The sequence below is a fragment of the Dioscorea cayenensis genome, chromosome 2, assembly GCF_009730915.1.
Source record: "Dioscorea cayenensis subsp. rotundata cultivar TDr96_F1 chromosome 2, TDr96_F1_v2_PseudoChromosome.rev07_lg8_w22 25.fasta, whole genome shotgun sequence".
NCBI classification, from domain to species: domain Eukaryota; kingdom Viridiplantae; phylum Streptophyta; class Magnoliopsida; order Dioscoreales; family Dioscoreaceae; genus Dioscorea; species Dioscorea cayenensis.
Window position 1 is genome coordinate 9,104,073 of NC_052472.1, and position 20,510 is coordinate 9,124,582.

General features: G+C 35.8%; 1 protein-coding gene across 2 annotated transcripts; it reads right to left on the reverse strand.

The window, feature by feature from the left end:
* Positions 1 to 211: 211 nt before the first annotated feature.
* Positions 212 to 19,811, reverse strand: LOC120276974 (serine/threonine-protein phosphatase PP1-like). Of its 2 annotated transcripts, none has more exons than XM_039283716.1 (4): positions 19,478 to 19,811; positions 1,567 to 2,126; positions 1,270 to 1,491; positions 212 to 582 (listed from the first exon to the last, which is right to left on the reverse strand). In XM_039283716.1, the coding sequence occupies exons 1-4, from the start codon at positions 19,650 to 19,652 to the stop codon at positions 556 to 558; spliced, it is 984 nt and encodes a 327-aa protein (XP_039139650.1). In that variant the 5' UTR covers positions 19,653 to 19,811; the 3' UTR covers positions 212 to 555. The 2 variants fall into 2 exon arrangements, with proteins under 2 accessions (XP_039139650.1, XP_039139658.1); XM_039283724.1 differs by having other exon boundaries at positions 212 to 579; positions 19,478 to 19,810.
* Positions 19,812 to 20,510: the final 699 nt, after the last annotated feature.

A 20,510-nucleotide genomic window follows, 5' to 3' on the forward strand; every position in this document is an offset into this window, starting at 1 on the left:
ATTTCCAAAATTAAATAGTTTAATCTATTTCTTTATTAGCACATTATAAATAAAAAAAAAATTCATTAGTCATAGCAAAATAGCTTAACTTCATGCAAAAACATCAAAAGAATAATGAGACTCAATATTTTTGAAAGTACTTAATAAGAATACCTAGGAATTGAAAATTCATCCAATTCACTGAAAAGCAAGAGGACATAATGAAACACTCTTGAGCATGCCATGAAATCCTGCCAGAATGAGGTTTTCAATATTTCAGAACTGCCTAAACAAAAACTAGAAGAAAACACGTAACACTGATCAATAGTTGCGATATTCACATTTTCAACCAAAAAAAAATGTCTAATTGTATCTGCTCTTTTTTTCTGAGGCTCAAGCAATTTCAGAGCATTCAACAAAGCATGGTTCATTTAGTTCAAGATTTTCTGAAGAAAATTTCTTTCTTCACGTCGAAGATCTTGGCTTCACAACTTGATGTGAATTATGTTGTCTCCGGGAAAGCGCCGAGTTAATCCAAATGTGCACAATGCCGAAAATCCATGTCATAATAACCTCTTATGATTTTGCACCAAGAAAGGACTGCTGGAAAGAAAATTGTGGTAAGAATTCAGAAGAAAGAAAGCAGTTAATAATTCTTATTCAGAAAATGATGCAGTAATACAGCCATGAAAAAAATACTCGGTCATGGTTTGCCTAGAGATCCATTTATAAGCCTTTATCTATGAAATAATCTTTCATATTAATCAGCTTTCATGTGAATATTGCCCACATTGAACAATGGGTTGATATACATATCAAGCATTCCTTTAGCTTTCGAAAGTCAATTTTGTTTGGATGTGCCTAATATAAAGCATCAGGTATTGCACATGTTGGTAATCCTTCTAATTGCAAGGGCCCATATCATCAAAAGTTCAATTTGTTCTAATAACTAATCATCAGACAAAATACAAGGACCATTTCAAAAAATTCCTATCAACTTATCCATGTCTGAATGATCTGTTTGCTGCACCTTCCCATTCAAAGCCATATTTTCAAAGAGCAAGAATTTTCTGTGTTAATACTAACAAGTGAGCTCTTCAGTAATATATATGGTAATTTTCTTGATTATGAGTTTAAATTTTAAGCTATAAAGATCAAACGGTAAACATGTAAGCACATGCAAATGGAATGTGGAATGAAATTTAACTTCTATAATCAGCACAAATGACCTTGCTAATTCATTCTGCATATTGCTACCTAGATCCATTATTGCATATAAGGCACAAATACCTTGACTCCAAGTGGTGAAGTTCCAGCTTTAGCGGTGGTTGTACTTCCAAATCCAAACTTCGGTTTCTTCTCCGTCGGTTTTAAAATTTGAAAAGAGCACATCAAGGTTTCATCTACACTCATCATGGCTCCAGCATTATCGAATTCGCCACAATAATTAGGTGCAGAAAAAATTGTAACAAGTTGTCGGTCAGCAAAGAATTCATATCCATCTTCAACTACCTAAAGATACAAATAGGACTTCAAATAAGAAACAGACTTTACATGGTACTTACAAATCATTTCACTCATTAGTACCTGGTGAGCACGGCAGATGAGGTCCAGATCCTGTTTCTGAAGAAACTCAGACACTTTATCAGGCCCAAAGGTATATGAGACACCCCTATCATTCATTCCCCAGCCTTGAACATCTTTAATTGGATCAGACCAAAGAAGGTCACAAAGCAAACCAGTCTCAGGAACATCAATTGGGCGTGCTATTTTTCGTATTTGATCCAAGCTACTAAGGTCTGGAGAAAGACCCCCATGCATACAGAGAATCTTCTCATCAATAAGAGCAGCCACAGGTAGGCAGTTAAAACACTCGGTGAATACCTTCCATAATTTCACACTAAATCTACGCTTACACTCATCATAAAATCCATAAATACGATTAATAGATGCGGATTCATGATTCCCTCTCAGCAAAAAAAAGTTCTCTGGATGCTTAATTTTATAGGCTAAAAGAAGACAAATGGTTTCAAGACTTTGCTTCCCACGATCTACATAATCTCCTAGAAACAGATAATTGGCTTCAGGAGGAAATCCACCATACTCAAAAAGCCTCAAGAGATCTGAATACTGGCCATGAATATCACCTGGAGTGAAAAGAATAATCTTAGATCTGCAAAACATATTAAATTGATGAGATAACGCTAGTACTGAAGAAAGGAAAAATAATATTCATCTACCTCTCAAAGTTCTCAACAACAAGTTGAAAAAATTTTGAGTATACAAACTACTCAAACAATGCATTAGATAGACAGTATGTTTTCCAGAAGTTTTATGCTGAGGTGACAATTGAAAGACACTCAAAGCAGGATAAAAGAATATATATATAAATATATTAATTTTGTGCTTCCAAAGAGCTCTTACGTAGTAGAAGTAATTTACAATCCTTTCAGATGCATGCATATTATCATTTCTGCTTCCCAAAGTGAAATTAATTGTCTTTCCAAGTTTTCAGATTTTGTATGTCTTTATATCTTAATGCTAAATAAAACCATTTAATGCATATTATAAACAAGTTGTGTTGCCCATGTTGGTTATTAGCTAGTTGCATAATGTTCTTCTACTCAGTTCTTGATTCTTAGTATGCATCTGAATAGTCGAGTTGGCAGACTTGAAATGGCGTTGATTAATCTGACTATCAGGTGTGAAAGATATCTAGCCCTTTTTCATGATTACATGACTTTGGATCCAAATGCAAGTATTGCTACTAATGAAATTATGCAAAGATAATGCACATACAATGCTAAGGCTGAGTCTGGGTGCTGAAAACGTTTCATTATCTCTTAAACAAATTAGGTATAAGCAAGCTTGTGGTCCTCGAAGAATACCCAAACATTCAATTTAGTCCTCGAAGGCAAAAAATGTTCCTCTTGGTTCAAGGATTACAAAATGTTTTTGAATAAGGACCAAAACTAGTCACTTTTTCATATTTTAGGGTTTATTCTTGCACTCTTCTTCTTAATTCAAGAACCAAATTTACCAGCTTTGAATCAAAAGGACCAAAATGAAAAAGTGGTACAGTTTAGTGACAAAAGTGCATTTTTACCAACACATTACTCGTTGCAAGTCAGTTTTGGAGAGTTAGCTGACTCTCAATCTGTTATTTAACAAGACAAATATGGTTCACATCCCATTTATGGATAACAGATTAGATAATGCCAGTCAAGGCAATTTCTCCATTTTTCAATATTTCTTGAACATAAAGAATGTCTGTTCCAAGATTGCACTATTGGATCAAAATGAATTTATTTGAGGACCAATTTAATTGTTATGCCATTCCCAAACTTCAAAAGGAATGCAGCCCTTATGCAACCTTAATCAGCAATCTTTGGCAAAATTCGAAAATTTCTTGGTCTGCAAGAAACTTTGGCCCATGAAATAGAGGTTGTTTTATCTAGAAAAAGGAAAGCAAAGAGGAGAATAAGAAGAATTAGGATACTGATAGAAAAAGGTGTTCTTTCTAATGGAGATGGCTTTAGAAAAAGATCAAGTGTTATACATGTGGCACATTGGATCACATAAAGAACTATACTGTTAAGCTCAAAGAAAGAAAAACAACAGAAAAAAGCAATGCCTGAGAAGAAGATTTCAACAGGTGCTTCCTGGCGAAAGCTAATTTGGTTAAGTCTATACAGTCAAACAATTTTTAAAAAAGAGGGGATCATTAATTCTAAAGCAACCATCATCTTACTGGTGATGATTCAAAGTTCTATTCCTTTCATGATTATGGAGGAAATAAAACCACCATTACAACGGAAAACACCATCCATCAAGTAGAAAATGAAGGCGCTATAACAATGCAAGGCAAGGACAATGATCCCATCCTTCTCAAAAGTGTTTACCATTTCCTAGGATGAAGAACTACTTTTGGTGACTAAAGGTGATAGAAGCGAGTTTAATATATCCTCTTTGGTCCATATGAGGTGATGCTTCTTTGCAAACTCAAACATTTGGAAGCAGATGTTGTCCACAGTTATAAGAGGTTCAATTACTAATTTATCTTTTTGGCTTTTAATTCGATATGATTTGTACAAAAAGTGGTGTTTCTATTTTGCATGCCCAGCTTGGGTTTGTGAATATTAGCAAGTTGAAAGCTATGGCCTTGAATAATCCTTTCATAAGCTTCCCAACCTGACTATTTTAATTCACAATGGAGTATGTGAAAATTATCAAAATGACAAGATATGCAAATTTCCTTTAGTTTATTCTCACTCAAGAAGCAAAGCTCCATAGGGCCTATTCTTGGTTTTGATGGGTCTTTCCTGAACACTATCCTGACTATCTTTATATGCTACTTTTCATTTGTCCTTTCATGGTCTACTTGGGTACTCTTCTAAAGGAAAAGTTAACTGCTAAATTTCTAGAGTTCAAGATGATCGTTGAAGGTGTTCTTAAGAAAAAGAATAAAAAGTAGGAAACCAATAAAGATTAGAAATTATTTGCTAAAGGTCACTAATTCGTTTTTGCATTTTGTCACAAGCATGGCATTGTAGGAGGGCTCACATGTTTGGAGATGCCACAATGGAATGATGTTGCATGTGACAGTATCTACAGCTTGAGGAGACTTACAAGAGTTGCCTTTCTGCTAAAAAACAAATTTACTCAAGGCCTTATAAGCGTAATATAAGAAATGTGTGGCTTCTGTGATCAATCATGCGCTTCTCAGTATAAAAGTCAGGAAGCTTCACTATGAATTAATGTTTATAGGAAAGTCTACAGTCAAGCATCCCAACATGTTTGAATCTCCATGCTATGTTCATGTCCAAGCCATCAGACAAAAAGAGCTTCTTCATAAAGCATAATGACAGAGAAAAGAAATATAAGTTCATGGATCCAGAATATGTAACATTTGATGATACCACTTTTTTCTCCACAAGGTGGTTTTCATTTCAAAAAGAGAGATTATTCTATTCCAAGTCGAATGATTGGTACAGCAGCAATGTAAATTGCTTTTGTGCCTTCTAGTTCATCTTCTAATTTTTCAGCTTCTTTATTACAGATGCCTTTTTGTGGGTAAACTTATGAGAGACGTGGACCATGGGATAAGGAGATCATAAGCTTCCAAGATAGGAAGGTAGGCAAATAATTTCATTCCTACTTTGAAGAATCTGATTTTTCAAGCAATATCGCCAAAGATAGGAATGAAGACAAGCAATAATTTTATGCCTTTTAAATAGAGTTTGTTTTAGCAAGTATTTCAATTGAAATCAAGAGTCCTTAATTTCAGTCCTTAATTCTAGTTTCATAACTATTTAAGAAGATGATTTGGGAGAATAAAGACAAGCTGAATTTGATTATATCTCTGGAGGATTAAGACTCTCTCCATCTTAACGAGTCTAAGGTTAGGAGCTCCATCCAACAAGTTCCACATTCATCATAGGTTCGTCACGAGGAAGAAATCGCAATAAAGGGAAGACGCCAGCATTCGAAGTGAATTTTCCAGTTCATCGCCCGGTGACTCAATCCATAGCCCGAGAATGTGACATTCTTCCTTGCTCATAGAGGACCTACTTGGAAGGGGGAGCATTAAATAAACAAGGAAAAAAGACTACATCATATCCAAGAACAATTATTAATACAACTTCTAGAGAAGGAAATTGGTTGGCATTTCCATCCTTTTCTATTTCTATTGATGATTGTGGGCCTACCTGCCTTACAAAAGCAAACAGTGTCAAATCTTGGAACATGCCTACACACATATAGGTAAAAGCAGTTCCTAAAATTGACACTTAGGATCTCATGCAAAAGCCAAGGGTTGTAGATCAGCCACTTTTAAGTGAGTTTAAACTTGAAACAGATGATGGATGAAGCATAGAACTCCAAAACACAAGGCTTGTCTCAAGAGGGTTTTCTAAATTATGTGGAAGACCATGACAAAAATTTTGGCCCTATAGCTAAAATGAACTAATTTCAGGTCACTATATCCTTGAGGGCTTATTTTTGTTGAAAACGTTCACAAGTAGGTCTGAAAAATCCTTTCTTAGGAAATGAAATCAACAAAAACATTTGATGGTGTAGCCTCCTGTTTTGGATCAAGCACTCATCATAATCATGTTTGGAAATTCAAGAAGGTCCCACATGGATTGAAAGTGATACCCAAGATGAGGGATGAAAAATTGCTCAATATTTACATTTCTATGGCTATATTTCCTTTTCCTCAAATCATAGTGTATTCATTAAAAAGTAGGGAAATTTCCATATTATTACTTTCTCAAGTGTGGATAATAGAAGAGTTCTCTAAGCTTCAAGGTGATCTTTTGATATGACTCTTCCATTACGCACATATTTTAGAAGGAAATCAATAGAGTCACGAGGGAAGCACATGGCAATTGACCAAGTCAACTTATTTCAATTTCTGGGTGTTTGTTTCTGAAGCATATTCAAAATTCAAAGACACTTTCCCACTAAAACAGCCACATGCTCCACTTCCCCATTTTTCCACTTCCTAACACTATTTAGTTAGTTTGTTTCTCTAATTATAGGAGTTAGTTATTATCTTACTGTTTAAATATTAGTTTCTGATGTTGTTTTCATATGGAAGTTAATTGCTTTATTATATTGGAGCCTTGTCCTCTCCAAATGGACTGACCTGAGTGTTTAAGATTATTGCACTCTATTTGCAAATAGAATTCTCCTTTCTCTCAATTTCAATATGTAGCTCCTATCATTTTGGTATCCGAGCCAAAGATCCTAAAAGGCTTCCACTCACTCATCTTCTTCCATTGATGCACCATCACAACCATCACCAGTTATCCCTACCCAGCCAACCAACCCTTCCAATGAGGCAATTCTGCAGCAATTATCATTTCTAACATCTCATTTGGAAGCCATGGATGCCACCATGAAGGCCCAAATTAGTAGCACTTCAATTGATGCCAAACACGCTCCTGCCAAAGGAAAGGCCCAAAACACAACAAGGTTCCTCGAGATACTTGCAATTCATCTCAAGAAAAAGTGGAAGATGATGTGGACTTACCTTGGTGGTTAAAAGCTCCATCTCGTCGACCACATACCAAGATGGAATTCCCACGATTCGAAGGTGGAGATCCACGTGGTTGAATCTTAAAGGCTGAAAAATATTTTTGGTATTATCAAACCCCTAATGACATGAAGGTTGAAATTGCTGCTATGTATTTAGAAGGTGATGCACTTGATCTCTTTTGCATGGATCAATAGCGAACGCACATTATTGTACTGGGAGGAACTTGTTAAAGCCCTTCAAGAAAACTATGGCCCTGCTGAGTTCCAGAACCCAGATGAGCATCTTTGCAGCATCCGTCAGTTACGCACAGTGCAAGAGTACCGTCAAGAGTTTGCCAAAAGATCTGCCCGTGTGAAAAATTGGCCTGAACATTGCCTTTTAGGTGTGTTTCTGAACGGGCTAAAAGAGGAACTCAAGGCTCATGTACGGATTCACAAACCCAGATCCGTGCATAAAGCCATGAGCCTTGCCCTAGAATTCAAGCACAAAGCGCACTTCAATTGGCATAAAGCATCCCAATGGCCTAATTCATCAAAGTTCAACCCAGCTCCCAATTTCTCACTTGAAGTGTTTTCCAATCAGATTGGAAATCAACTTGCATCACAGGCCACGACGTCAACACCACCATCTACTCGCCAGCTTCTAACTCGTGCATGGGATATTGAGAAGCAGAATCGCATCTCGAAAGGGCCTATGCTTTAGTTGTAATGAGAAGTTTGCACCAGGACATCGATACAAGACAGTGTCACTCACCCTCCTAGAACTTGCTAATGGTGATGAACCTGCAGAAGATGCACCGGTTGACAATAACGACATGGAACCAGTTGCTGCTGATCTAGCTGAAATCTCCTTCCATGCCATTCAAGGTAAGAATTCCGGCTCCACTATGAAGCTTCAGGGACTCTCAGAGGATGCGCAGTGTTGATTTTGATTGATAGTGGATCAACTCATAATTTTATCTCTGACAATTGCGAGGAAGGGAGACTACATGCTCAGCGTGTTCCCTCATTCGGTGTATAAATCGGTAATGGAGAGATAATTTGCTGAAACAGTGTTTGCCAGAACCTTACCGTTCAATTGCAAGGGCTTACCATCACTCAAGATTATTATCCCTTTTTCAATTGTGGTAGCAGATGTGGTGCTTGGGATTAAATGGCTGACTTCCTTAAAAATAGTACAAGCCAACTATAGCGAGATGTTCCAAATTTCAATATTGATGGGAGGCGATATAAGCTCCAAGGCGTGCCACAGAAGTCAGAGGCGGAGGTGACCTTTCAGTATTTTTCCAAAGAGGCTGAATTTTCAGGTAATCCTTTTCTTGTTTAAATTAAAAAATTGCTTCAGAATTTTGCAAGAATTTTTGAAGAACCAGACACCCTCCCACCTTTCGCCAACACACTCATTCCATTCCTCTACTTCCCAATGCAAAGCCACCAAACATCAGCCCTTATCGTTGCCCTTACTGCCAAAAATCTAAAATTGAGAAGCAAGTGTCAGAATTGCTTAAATCAGGTTTCATTAAGCCAAGCACCAGCCCTTTTGCAAGTCCTGTTCTCCTTGTTAAAAGGAAAGACAACACTTGGCATATGTGCATTGATTATAAAAGCCTAAACCAAATCACCATCCCAGATAAATATCCAATCCCAAACATTGATGAGTTGCTTGACGAATTACACGATGCATCTATCTTTTCCAAAATTGATTTACGTTCGGGTTATCACCAAATACACATAAATCCTGCATACATCCACAAAACTGCATTATGCACCCACTCAGGTCATTATGAATTCACTGTGATGCCCATTGGCCTCACCAATGCCACATCCACCTTCCAATCAGCAATGAATGACTTATTCCGGCCATACTTGCATAAATTTATCCTCGTATTCTTTGACAACAACCTTATATACTGTTCATCTTTCGAGCAACATCTAAATCATCTGTTGCTTACCCTTAAGCTTCTCCAACTAATGTGAAGGAGCTACGAGGTTTTCTGGGATTGACAGGCTACTACCGCAAGTTTGTGAAGATTTATGGCATGATAGCCCGACCACTCATTGATCTCACGAAGAAGAATGCTTTTCATTGGTCTCCTACAGCAGGGAAGGCTTTCCAAAAGTTCAAGCATGCCTTAACCAATGTACCAGTCCTCCAACTACCAGATTTCACTCAACCATTCATGGTGAAGTGTGATGCTTCCTCTAAAGGAATAGGAGCTATCCTTTAGCAAGCTGAGTATCCAATTGCTTATTTTAGCAAAGGATTGTCTTTTTCCAACCGATTTAAATCTACTTATGATCGAGAATTGCTTGCTCTTGTTTTAGCCTTACAGAAGTGGAAACATGATCTCTTAGCTCGCCATTTCTTGGTTTGAACAGATCATTATAGCCTCAAATATATTCTCAGCCAGCGAATTACCACCAATGAGCAGCAGCAACTTCTTATGAAATATTGCCTTTCGATGTTACAATTGTGTATAAGGCAAGAAAGACAATTTAGGAGCTGACGTGCTATCAAGACGTCCGCAACACGCTGAATTTTTGGCTCTTACTCTTCCCATTCCATTAGATTTTTCCAATTGGAATGAAGCTCTTCAATCAGATCCATTTACTTGTGAAATTATGAAGTCTATCAGACAAAATCCTTCTACTAAACCAGATTTTCAGATGGTGGATCACAAGCTCTACTTTAAGGAAAGGTTAGTTATTCCAGAGCACCCTTCTCTTCGCCAAAAGCTTGTTTCAGAATCTCATGACACACTTATTGCAGGTCATGGAGGATATTTAAAGGCCTTGAAGCGTCTTTCCTCCAATTTTTTCTAGCCACAAATGAAGCAAGATGTCAAAACCTTTGTCCAAAATTGCTTGGTTTGTCAACAAGCCAAATACCAAGCTTTAGGACCTGCCGGTCTTCTACAACCATTGCCTATACCGGAGCGAATATGGGAGGATTTTCATTGGATTTTATTGCAGGACTTCCCAAATCTGGAGGCTATGATACTATTTTAGTGGTTGTGGACAGCCTAAGCAAATATTCTCATTTTTCCGCACTTTGTCACCCTTATACGACCAAGTCAATTGCTAATATTATCTGCAGAGAAATCGTTCGCCTTCACGGCATCCCAAGGTCAATTCTTTCTGATAGGGATGTGATTTTTCTTAGTGCCTTTTGGCAGGAAGTTTTCAGGCTCGGCTATACTAAGCTAAGAATGAGCACATCATATCATCCACAATCTGATGGGCAAACAGAGGTTGTTAATAGATACTTGGAAACTTATTTATGGTGTTTTGCTCAGGAGCAACCACGTTCTTGGAGTCAATATTTACCGTGGGCAGAACTCTCTTTTAATACAGGGTTCCACACTTCAATTGGTACAACTCCATTCAAGTTGGTTTATGGAAGGGACCCTCCTACCATTACTCCCTATGTTCTTGGTGAAACACGTATTGATGAGCTTGAGGAACAACTTCTAGCACGTGACAGCATGCTCAAAATCCTCAATGAGACTCTCTTGAATGGTCAAACTCGTATGAAGCAACAAACTGACACCCATTGGAGGGATCTTACTTTTCAAGTTAGGGACTGTTTTTCTACGTTTACAGCCCTATCGCCAACGTTCTTAAGCACGTCGCAAGTATGAAAAATTATCCCCTCGTTTCTTCGGACCATACAAGATCGCTCGGCGTGTTGGTCCTGTGGCCTATGAATTGGAGCTTCCCGAATCTTCCAAGATCCATTCAATTTTCCATGTCTCTTTGCTTCGACCGGCTCATGGACAGCAAGCTGCAACTCCTCCAGCACCACTTCCAATCAACTTTGATTATGAGCTCACCTTATCTCCAGAAAAGATTGTCTCATATATGGGTTTGACGAGCTGGTGTTCATTCTCTGGAATTACTTGTTCAATGGGCTGATCATTCCCTTGAAGAAGCAAGTTGGGAAAGTTATGATCTCATGACTGAACAATTTCCTTCTTTTCGCCTTGAGGACAAGGCGACTTTTCAGGGGCGATGCACTGATATGACTCCTCCATTACACACATATTTTAGAAGGAAATCAATAGATTCACGAGGGAAGCACATGGCAATTGACCAAGTCAACTTATTTCAATTTCTGGTTGTTCATTTCTGAAGCATATTCAAAGACACTTTCCCACTAAAACAGCCACATGCTCCACTTCGCCACTTCTCCACTTCTTAGCACTATTTAGTTAGTTTGTTTCTCTAATTATAGGAGTTAATTATTATCTTTCTGTTTAAATACTTGTTTCTGATGTTTGTTTTCATATGGAAGTTAATTGTTTTATTATATTGGAGCCTTGTCCTCTCCAAATGGACTGACCTGAGTGTTTAAGATTCTTGCACTCTATTTGCAAATAGAATTCTCCTTTCTCTCAATTTCAATCTGTAGCTCCTATCATCTTTGCTTTCAATTTGAATAAGAGGATTTAGGAGAACTCATTGACTTCCTTGGTTTGGAAGTGGAGAAAGCAAAATGTGGATGCTTGTTTGTTAAAATCCTTATTCCAAGAAGGTTACTGAAAAGTTTGGCTTCAAGGATGGTCACTGATGCTCTACTTCTCTACATGTCAAGCCCATGCACAATGGCAGCATTACTATTGTGTTTCAGCCATCTCATATTTTTGTTGGTAGTCTTACACAGTGTAGTTAGAATCGTACGGTTCTCGATACGAATCTTACGATTCATATCGTTTTTCATCCGTAACGGTTCGAATCTTATAAAAGAATCGAAATTTATCTAGAATCGTGAATGAATCGTTTGAATCTGTCTCGAATCGGTCGAATCGATATGAATCGAGAAGATCAACGATTCCTAGTTAATACAAGTTTTGAATTAAAAAAAAAAGAAAATCAAAGGAAAAGGAAGAATAAAAAGAGTAAGAAACATAGGAGGAAGGAGAAATTTGGTTGTTTTATTCCAACATCCTCAACAAAGGCATTTTATACCATATCTTCATCTTTCTTGACATTCTTCTCTTTTTCTTTTAAATTCTTTATTATAATGTATGCGATCAACTATTTTAATTATTATAAAAGTTTTTTAAATTAGTGATTATTTAATTAATCTTTAAATTTGTTATCCAAAAACAAATTCAAAGATTAATTAAAAGATAATGCTTTTTTTTAATTTTATTATCAAATTAATTTGTTATCTTAAAACTCTTGTTATGGAAAGAAATCTTTTTAATTCAAAAACTAATCTTTAACATAATTTAATCTTTTTGTGATTATTCTATTAATTTTTAAATCTGAACTATTTTTGAAATAATTAATGTTTTTTTTTTAAATATATATAGGTTTGCTTAATACTTGAAAATGTCTTCTAAGCTCAAAACAGGATCTCAAACTAAGAAAATGTCTTCCAAACTAGTTTATATTTAATTCATGACTTAGAATTTTTATTTTTTTATTTTTTATATAATCATGTTATTTATATATATGACTTTGAAATGTTGAACGAATCTTACGATACGATTTGATTCACGATACTCGATTCACAAATTTAGAATTTCGATTCACGATTCAAATCTCGATTTGACTACCTTGGTCCTACATATTACATATTTGACTATAACAAGGTTAGATATTGCAGTCTATGGTCACTTAGTAAGTTAAGTTATCCAAAATCAAGGACACTGCACCTTGATGGAGAAAACCAAAAAACAAAAAACAAACAAACAAACAAACAAAAAAATATATCAAGATATGTGAACCCTGTGAAAGTAATTTGTGAGTTAGTGAAAGTTCTTGGAACTCTCATTTTTCTTGGAACTCTCACATGTCTTGAAGTTGTCTCCTATCTAATCTAATGCTTTGTCTTATTCCTAGATTATTAAAATATCTCTATCTATTCTCCATGTTTCCAACTGTATTTTTTTGTAACTCTATGCTAGATATATGTAAGAAAAGTTTGAGAAAGGAGTATGATGAAGCTCTTCTAGTCTTTGAGGAGTAATTTCAGCAGTTTTTTGCAGAAGTTTTTCTTCCTTTCTCTAACAAAATCTGGTATCAGAGCCAGGTTCCATGTTTTCTATGTCTAGTACCATGTTTTCTTACTCTCAAAGTCAAGTACCTATCTTTGAGGGAGAGAACTATGGGTATTGGGCTGATCAAATGCGCTTCTTTTTCATATCTCGTGATCTATGGGAGATTATTGAAGAAGGATTTGAAGAATCCACAGCAGCAAGCACAAATTCAGAATCTTCCTCTCAAAGACAATCTCAAGACAAAGAAAATAAGAAGAAGAATGCTCTTGCCTTGAGCTATTTGCATCAAGGGGTAAACAAATCAATTTATCCGAGACTATTTGGAATTTCCAACGCAAAGACTGCATGGGAGAGGCTTCAAAAGGAGTTTCAAGGCAACAACAAAGTTGTCTCTATTAAATTACAATCCTTATGGAGAGATTTTGAAAATATTCACATGAAAGAGACCGAATCTGTAACAGATTTCACCTCTAAAGTTGCTGAAATTGTGAATCAAATTCGGGCATATAGAGATGCTTTGGAAGAAAAGAAGATAGTTCAAAAAATGCTTAGAAGCTTGCCTTCCAAATTTGATCATGCAGCTGCAGCCATAGAAGAGTCAAAGGATCTTTCCACTTTGACTATGTTTGATTTATGTGGTTCTTTGGAATCACATGAAGCTAGAATAAAGAAATCATCTTCCCAGCCCCTGGAACATGCTTTTCAGTCCAAGGTGAATGTCTCTAGAGGTGAAAACCAACTGAAAAGAAACAATAATGGCCAGGACAGAGGTCAAAACAGCCATGGAAGAGGTCGTGGGAGAGAACACAGCCGTGGAAGAGGCTTCCAATCACAACGGCAACATAATTCTGGTACTTATTGTATCATTTGCAAAAAAACAAATCATGCATCAGCAGATTGTTATCATAAATGCAAACAATGCAAAATTCAAAACCACTCCCAGAGAGATTGCTGGCACCAAAAAGGAGAGAGACAAGAAGCCAATTTTACAAAAGAACATGAAGAAGAGCAAGTGTTCCTTACTTGTTTGAATGTTTCAACAAAAGAAGATAAAGTATGGTTTGTTGATAGTGGTTGTAGCAACCATATGACAGGGAATAAGGAGATATTTGTGGAGCTTGATGAGAGCATCAACAATCAAGTGATTTTAGGAGATGGTAAGGCTGAAAAGATTCGAGGAAAGGGTGTTGTTGCTATTAACACCAAAACATGCCAGCAAAGGTACATTCATGATGTTTTATATGTGCCTAATCTTGCTCACAATTTGCTAAGTGTTGGCCAGCTGACCCATAAAGGATATCAAGTCAATTTTGAAGGCAAGGAATGCAGAATTTTTGATACTAAAAGCAACTTTCTTATGGCCAAGGTGGAGATGACTACCAATAAAGTCTTTCCTCTTTCCTTATCATACTCTAGAGACATGGCATTGCAAGCTGAAAAGGATGAATCTAATTTGTGGCATTTGAGATATGGCCACTTGAATCAAAAAGGGCTGCATTTGCTACAACAAAAGAAGACGGTGATTGGCCTACCAATAATTCAAAAGTGTGATAAAATTTGTGAAGGATGCATATATGGGAAGATGCATCATCTCCCTTTTCCAAAATCAGCATGGAGAGCCAAAGCCCCTTTAGAGCTTGTTCATGCGGATATCTTTGGTCCTACTAGGACCCCTTCTCTTGGAAGAAAAAGGTATTTCCTTTTATTTGTTGACGATTTTACCAGAATGATCTGGATTTATTTTTTGAATCAGAAATCAGATGCATTCAGTATCTTCTTAGAGTACAAGGCTCTTGTTGAAAAGGAAAGTGGCTTCCAAATCAAGTCTTTAAGAACTGATCGTGGTGGAGAATTCATATATCACCCGTTTATGGAATTCTGCAGAAAAGAAGGGATTAAAAGGCAGCTAACTGTGAGTAGGAGTCCTCAACAAAACGGTGTTGCTGAGAGGAAAAACCGCACCATCGTTGAAATGGCACGCAGTATGTTGAAAGGAAAAAGTCTTCCAAACATTCTTTGGGCAGAAGCAGTCCATACTACAGCTTATATTTTGAATCGCTCTCCCACAAAGGCGGTAAGAAGCAAGACTCCATATGAGGCATGGACTGGAAGAAAGCCACAGGTTGATAACCTTAAAGTGTTTGGCTGTCCAGCATATTCTCTTAATAAATCTCCATCAAAGGATAAATTTGATGAGAAAGGAGAGAAGTTCTTATTTGTTGGTTACAGTGATGAATCAAAAGGTTATAGGTTGATTAATCCTGTGAATAAGAAGTTAGTTGTTGCACGGGATGTTATATTTGATGAAATGGCAGTCTTAGAGTGGAAGGAAAGCTCTCAAAATGCAAGAAATATTTCTGATTTTGCTCCTGCCGAAAGTTCTAAAAGCTTTAGGACAGATTTGGATCAATCACAAAATTTTCAGTTCTTCTTCTAAAAGTTCGAAAGTCGAGAAACATCTATAAATGTCAGTATCCTCGATAGCATCTGCATATACCTGTATCTATAGAAGATCTACTACATGATAAAAAAAACAACATGGACAGGTATATGGAGACTTTGTATATAGCCATATATGTGTATAGATGTACATACTATATGAGTTTGCATTATTTTTTTACATGTATGATATCTAGATATATGTAGAAGTAGTGCTACAAAGTGTATGAAAAGTATGGGTGAAAGATTTATGGATGGGAAGAGATAGTCATGATAGAGAAGAACCATACGTATATGATATGTATATCTGTAAATGACAGTATATGTGTATATATGTATATGTGTATGTGTATATGTATATATATGTATATGTATGTGTATATGTATATGTGTATGTGTATATGTATATGTGTATATATCTATATGTGTATGTGTATGTGTATATATATGTATGTGTATGTGTATGTGTATGTGTATAGATGTATGTGTATATGTATGTATATGTATGTGTATATTCACAACAGCCCAGGATTGATTTTAATGAGACATTTGCTCCAGTGGTAAGAATGGAAACCATCAGAATTGTCCTAGCCATTGTAGCACAACTTGAATTACAAGTCTATCAACTAGACGTAAAATCAACATTTTTGAATGGAAAGCTTGAAGAAGAAGTGTATGTTGAGCAACCTCAAGGCTTTGAAATCAAAGGAAAAGAAGAAAAGGTGTATCGGCTAAAAAAGGCATTGTATGGTTTGAAGCAAGCTCCAAGAGCGTGGAACAGCCGCATTAATCATTACTTTCAAGAAAATGGATTTCAAAGAAGCCCTAATGAACCTTCTTTATATATAAAGAAGGATGGACAAAATTTCATCATAGTGTGCATTTATGTTGATGATCTTATCTACATGGGAACTAATTTGAAGTTAATTGCAGATTTTAAAAGCTCCATGATGACAGAATTTGAGATGACAGATCTAGGAATGATGAAATATTTCCTAGGGATTCAGGTGAAGCAACAGAAGGGAGAAATCTTTATATCTCAAGAAAAATATTTGGTTGATCTTCTGCAGAAATTTCATATGCAAAATTCCAAACCTATTGCTACACCTCTGGCTGTAAATGAGAAGCTGAAGATAGATGGAGCTAAGAAGGTTGATGATGCAATGTTTAGAAGCTTGGTTGGTTCTCTGTTATACCTCACTCACACCAGACCTGATATCATGCAATCAGTTAACATGGTTTCCAGGTTTTCAAGTTCTCCAAGCACTTTACATTTTGGTGCAGCAAAAAGAATTCTAAGATACTTGAATGGAACAAGGAAACTTGGAATCAAATACATGAAGGAATCCAAAAGATCTTTAATTGGATTTTCAGATAGTGATTGGGGTGGATCTACAGATGATAGGAAGAGTACTTCAGCTTATATTTTCTACATTGGATCAAATATAATTGCTTGGAATTCAAAAAAACAGCAAACTGTTTCTCTTTCTTCAGCTGAAGCTGAATATTCAGCGACTCATCGAGGCTGCATGTTAAGCTGTATGGTTGAGAAGAATTCTTGAAGATCTTGGGCAAAAACAAGATGGTCCTACGGTGATTTATTGTGATAATATGTCAGCAATAGCAATGTCAAAGAATCCAGTTTTTCATGCCAGATCCAAGCACATAGAATTGAGAGTTCATTTCATCAGAGATTTAGTTCAGAAAGGAGAAATTCAGATGGAATTTCTAAGCACACATGAGCAGCCAGCAGACATGCTTACCAAAGCTATTACAGCAGAAAAACTTGAGAAGCATAAGAAGCAACTCCAACTCACAAATTAGGAGAGGAATTTGTGAAAGTAATTTGTGAGTTAGTGAAAGTTCTTGGAACACTCATTTTTCTTGAAACTCTCACATGTCTTGAAGTTGTCTCCTATCTAATCTAGTGATTTGTCTTGTTCCTAGATTATTAAAATATCTCTATCTATTCTCCATGTTTCCAGCTGTATTTTTTTGTAACTCTATGCTAGATATATGTAAGAAAAGTTTGAGAAAGGAGTATGATGAAGCTCTTCTAGTCTTTGAGGAGTAATTTCAGCAGTTTTGCAGAAGTTTTTCTTCCTTTCTCTAACAAACCCTCTTCTTGTTTTGGGTCATTGTGCAAGAAAAGTGCTGGTTTTGTCTTGCATATTTATATTAATGCCTACCACTGGAGACTTGTGATCAGAGATCTACTTCCAACTATGTTTACTTTTGTGTCTTTAGCATATTGCTTGATGTAGTAGGAAATAAGATTTTTTCTGAATTTGCCTTTAAGCCTAGCAAAAGATTTCTTTTCTTACTGCTCAAGAATGTGTATATTGAGACAGTTGATCAGTGTGTTTTTTTTAAAAAACCAACTATTCTTTATTTCTTCATGGTAACCTTATGAAGCTGTCAAATTTCTTCCAAGTCCAATTCATCAAGCAAGAACAAAAGCATATTGGATATAATATCATCTCATTTATGAGAAAGCGTTTGAAAGCATTCTTAATGTCATGGATGTGAGAAGCAAATATATATATATATATATATATATTTGACCAATTCTAGATGCGTGCCAATTAGGTTTTTGTTCTATAAGTTAGGTTAACTAACAAAGTGTCTCTCAAACTGTCGAGACATAACAAGTCTTTATGTTTCTTATATTTATATAGCACCATCTAGTGTATAGTGTAAGCAAGTTATACAACAAGTCACATCCTGAGTTGTCTTCTAATATTTGATCCTAAACTAGTGCAAATAAGCTGAGTTGCTGCTCCTTTACAATTATTGGATGCGCATTAAATGAAGGTTATAAGAAAATGCTCAAACAAGAAATACAAAAATTTATAGTGGGCATGCAAAACTTAGAAAGATCTTAGCAAGCAACATCAATAAGGCATGTAATGAATCATCTCATAAATCGCAGAAAATGATGAAGATCTCATTAATGGGACCCAATAATTGATACTCTAATAACAAGGGCGGAAAGAATAGTCATCAACTAACCTATTCATCTTAAACTCACGCAGGAAAACAATCAAAGATAAACTAACATTTTTGAGGAATGACCACAAATACTACTAATCTTAATTCATCTTAAAATGAAAAATATACAGAAATCTGGCTAAAACCCTTTCTCTACTTCCATCAGTGATACTCTCCAAATAAAGTTAGTTTTTTTTTTTTTAGCAGTGTACCAAAGCACCTTATTTTTTTTCTCATTATTATCAGGCAAGCCTGTTATATTCTTTCATCTTAAGTCATAATACTGAATAAAACATGGGATTTATAGTGGATGCAAGATAGGTCTTCATCCAGTTATAGTTTAGTGTGCATCGCACACTAATGACAATCTACAAGAATAGAACTGAACTTCAAGTTATAAGACACTGACTCATTTGTTAACAGAAAGATGGTGAAAAATAAAACCATACTTAAATTCAGTGATGTATGCCCATAGTTCTGCAGCACATGGCAACAGAAATAGCAAGTGTGTTGCATTTTTAACATAGAATCACTCCATCCAAAGTATCAATCGCCAGCATACCACAAATACAAGGTGGTTTACATGATCAAGACGCCAAATTTCCCTAAACCTACAGGAAGAACTCAAAAGAGAGAAACTGCAATCATGCATATTCTCAATTGAACCACCACCACATCCAAAGCATGCATTTGCAGCATAGAAAAAGGGACAAGTTCAACTTTTCACATCATCAAGAAGCCAAATTTATCTAAAGTAATACAGAACACCCAATAAAGGGAAGAAGCTGCATCATCAAGACATCAATTTCCAGCATAGACCAAACCTAGAGTAACAATCCATTTTATAAACCAAATTAAAATGTTTTCATGATCAAAAACCCAACTTCATCAAAACTGAAACAAATAACCAAACAGGCAAAGAACAAAAAAAAAACTAGCTAAATTTCTCAACATAAACAATCGAAACATCAATCTCCAGAACTGAACAAACATAGAAAACATCAGCAGAGAAAAATTACCACAAATCTTGATGGGCGCTTCAAGCTCAAGGAAAATGGGCTGCTCCAAGAAAATCTCCTTGGAAACGTGGCAGAGCTGGCAAATCTCAGTCTCCGAAAGCTGAACCTGCTTGCCAGGCCTACCACGGACCTCCAACAATCTCCTTATTATATCATCCACTAATCCTGCATCCATCTGCCAATCCACTTCCGTTCTCCTTCAGTTCCGTTCTCCTTCAGAGCAAGAATCAAACCCTAAACCCCTGAAAATTGATGACTATTACGAGATTGAAGGGTTCTCCATTGTTAGGGTTTGCAAGCTTGGTATGGATAGAATGGGAGAATTAGAATTTGGAAAGCGGTGTATGAAAGTCCTGGTTGATGACGTGGATTGAACGGTCAGGATCTTCTTGGATTAATCATGTGGCTTGATTAGGAGGGCCAACTTATCCTACTCTTTCATGGTGGATTGGTATTTAAATATTATTCAGTTTTTTTTATTTTAGTAAAAAATGCAATTGGACATTAAGATTGTACTTGGCACAGTCAATGCTTATATATAGGCATAGTTAGTTTAGTAAAATTATGATATGTAATAGATTTGGATATTATATGTAGTTTAGTTGAAAATTTTGAATAAAAATAGCAAATAAAACGGAATGTTTAATAATATGGGTGACTAATTAGAGGAGATTTTCATATTTTATATCAAAAAGTACACCATAAAAAATATGTCTATAAATACCCAAAAAAAAAAATCACATGTTACAAATAAATTATATTGATATATCAAAATATGAACATCTAATAAAATTAAGCCACTAAAAATCAGAATAATATACAATAAGAATAACAACTGAAAAAAAGCCAAATGTAATGTTGAATAATTAAGTTCATAATATAAAAAATAAATAAATAAATAAATATCATCCATTCAACATCAACATTGTTATTTGCATATGAAGTTTTTACCTTTTCCTCACTATCATTTTCATCTAAAGCTATTTCTGGTGACTTTTAAACTAAAAGGTCTATCAACTTTCTCTAAATTAAT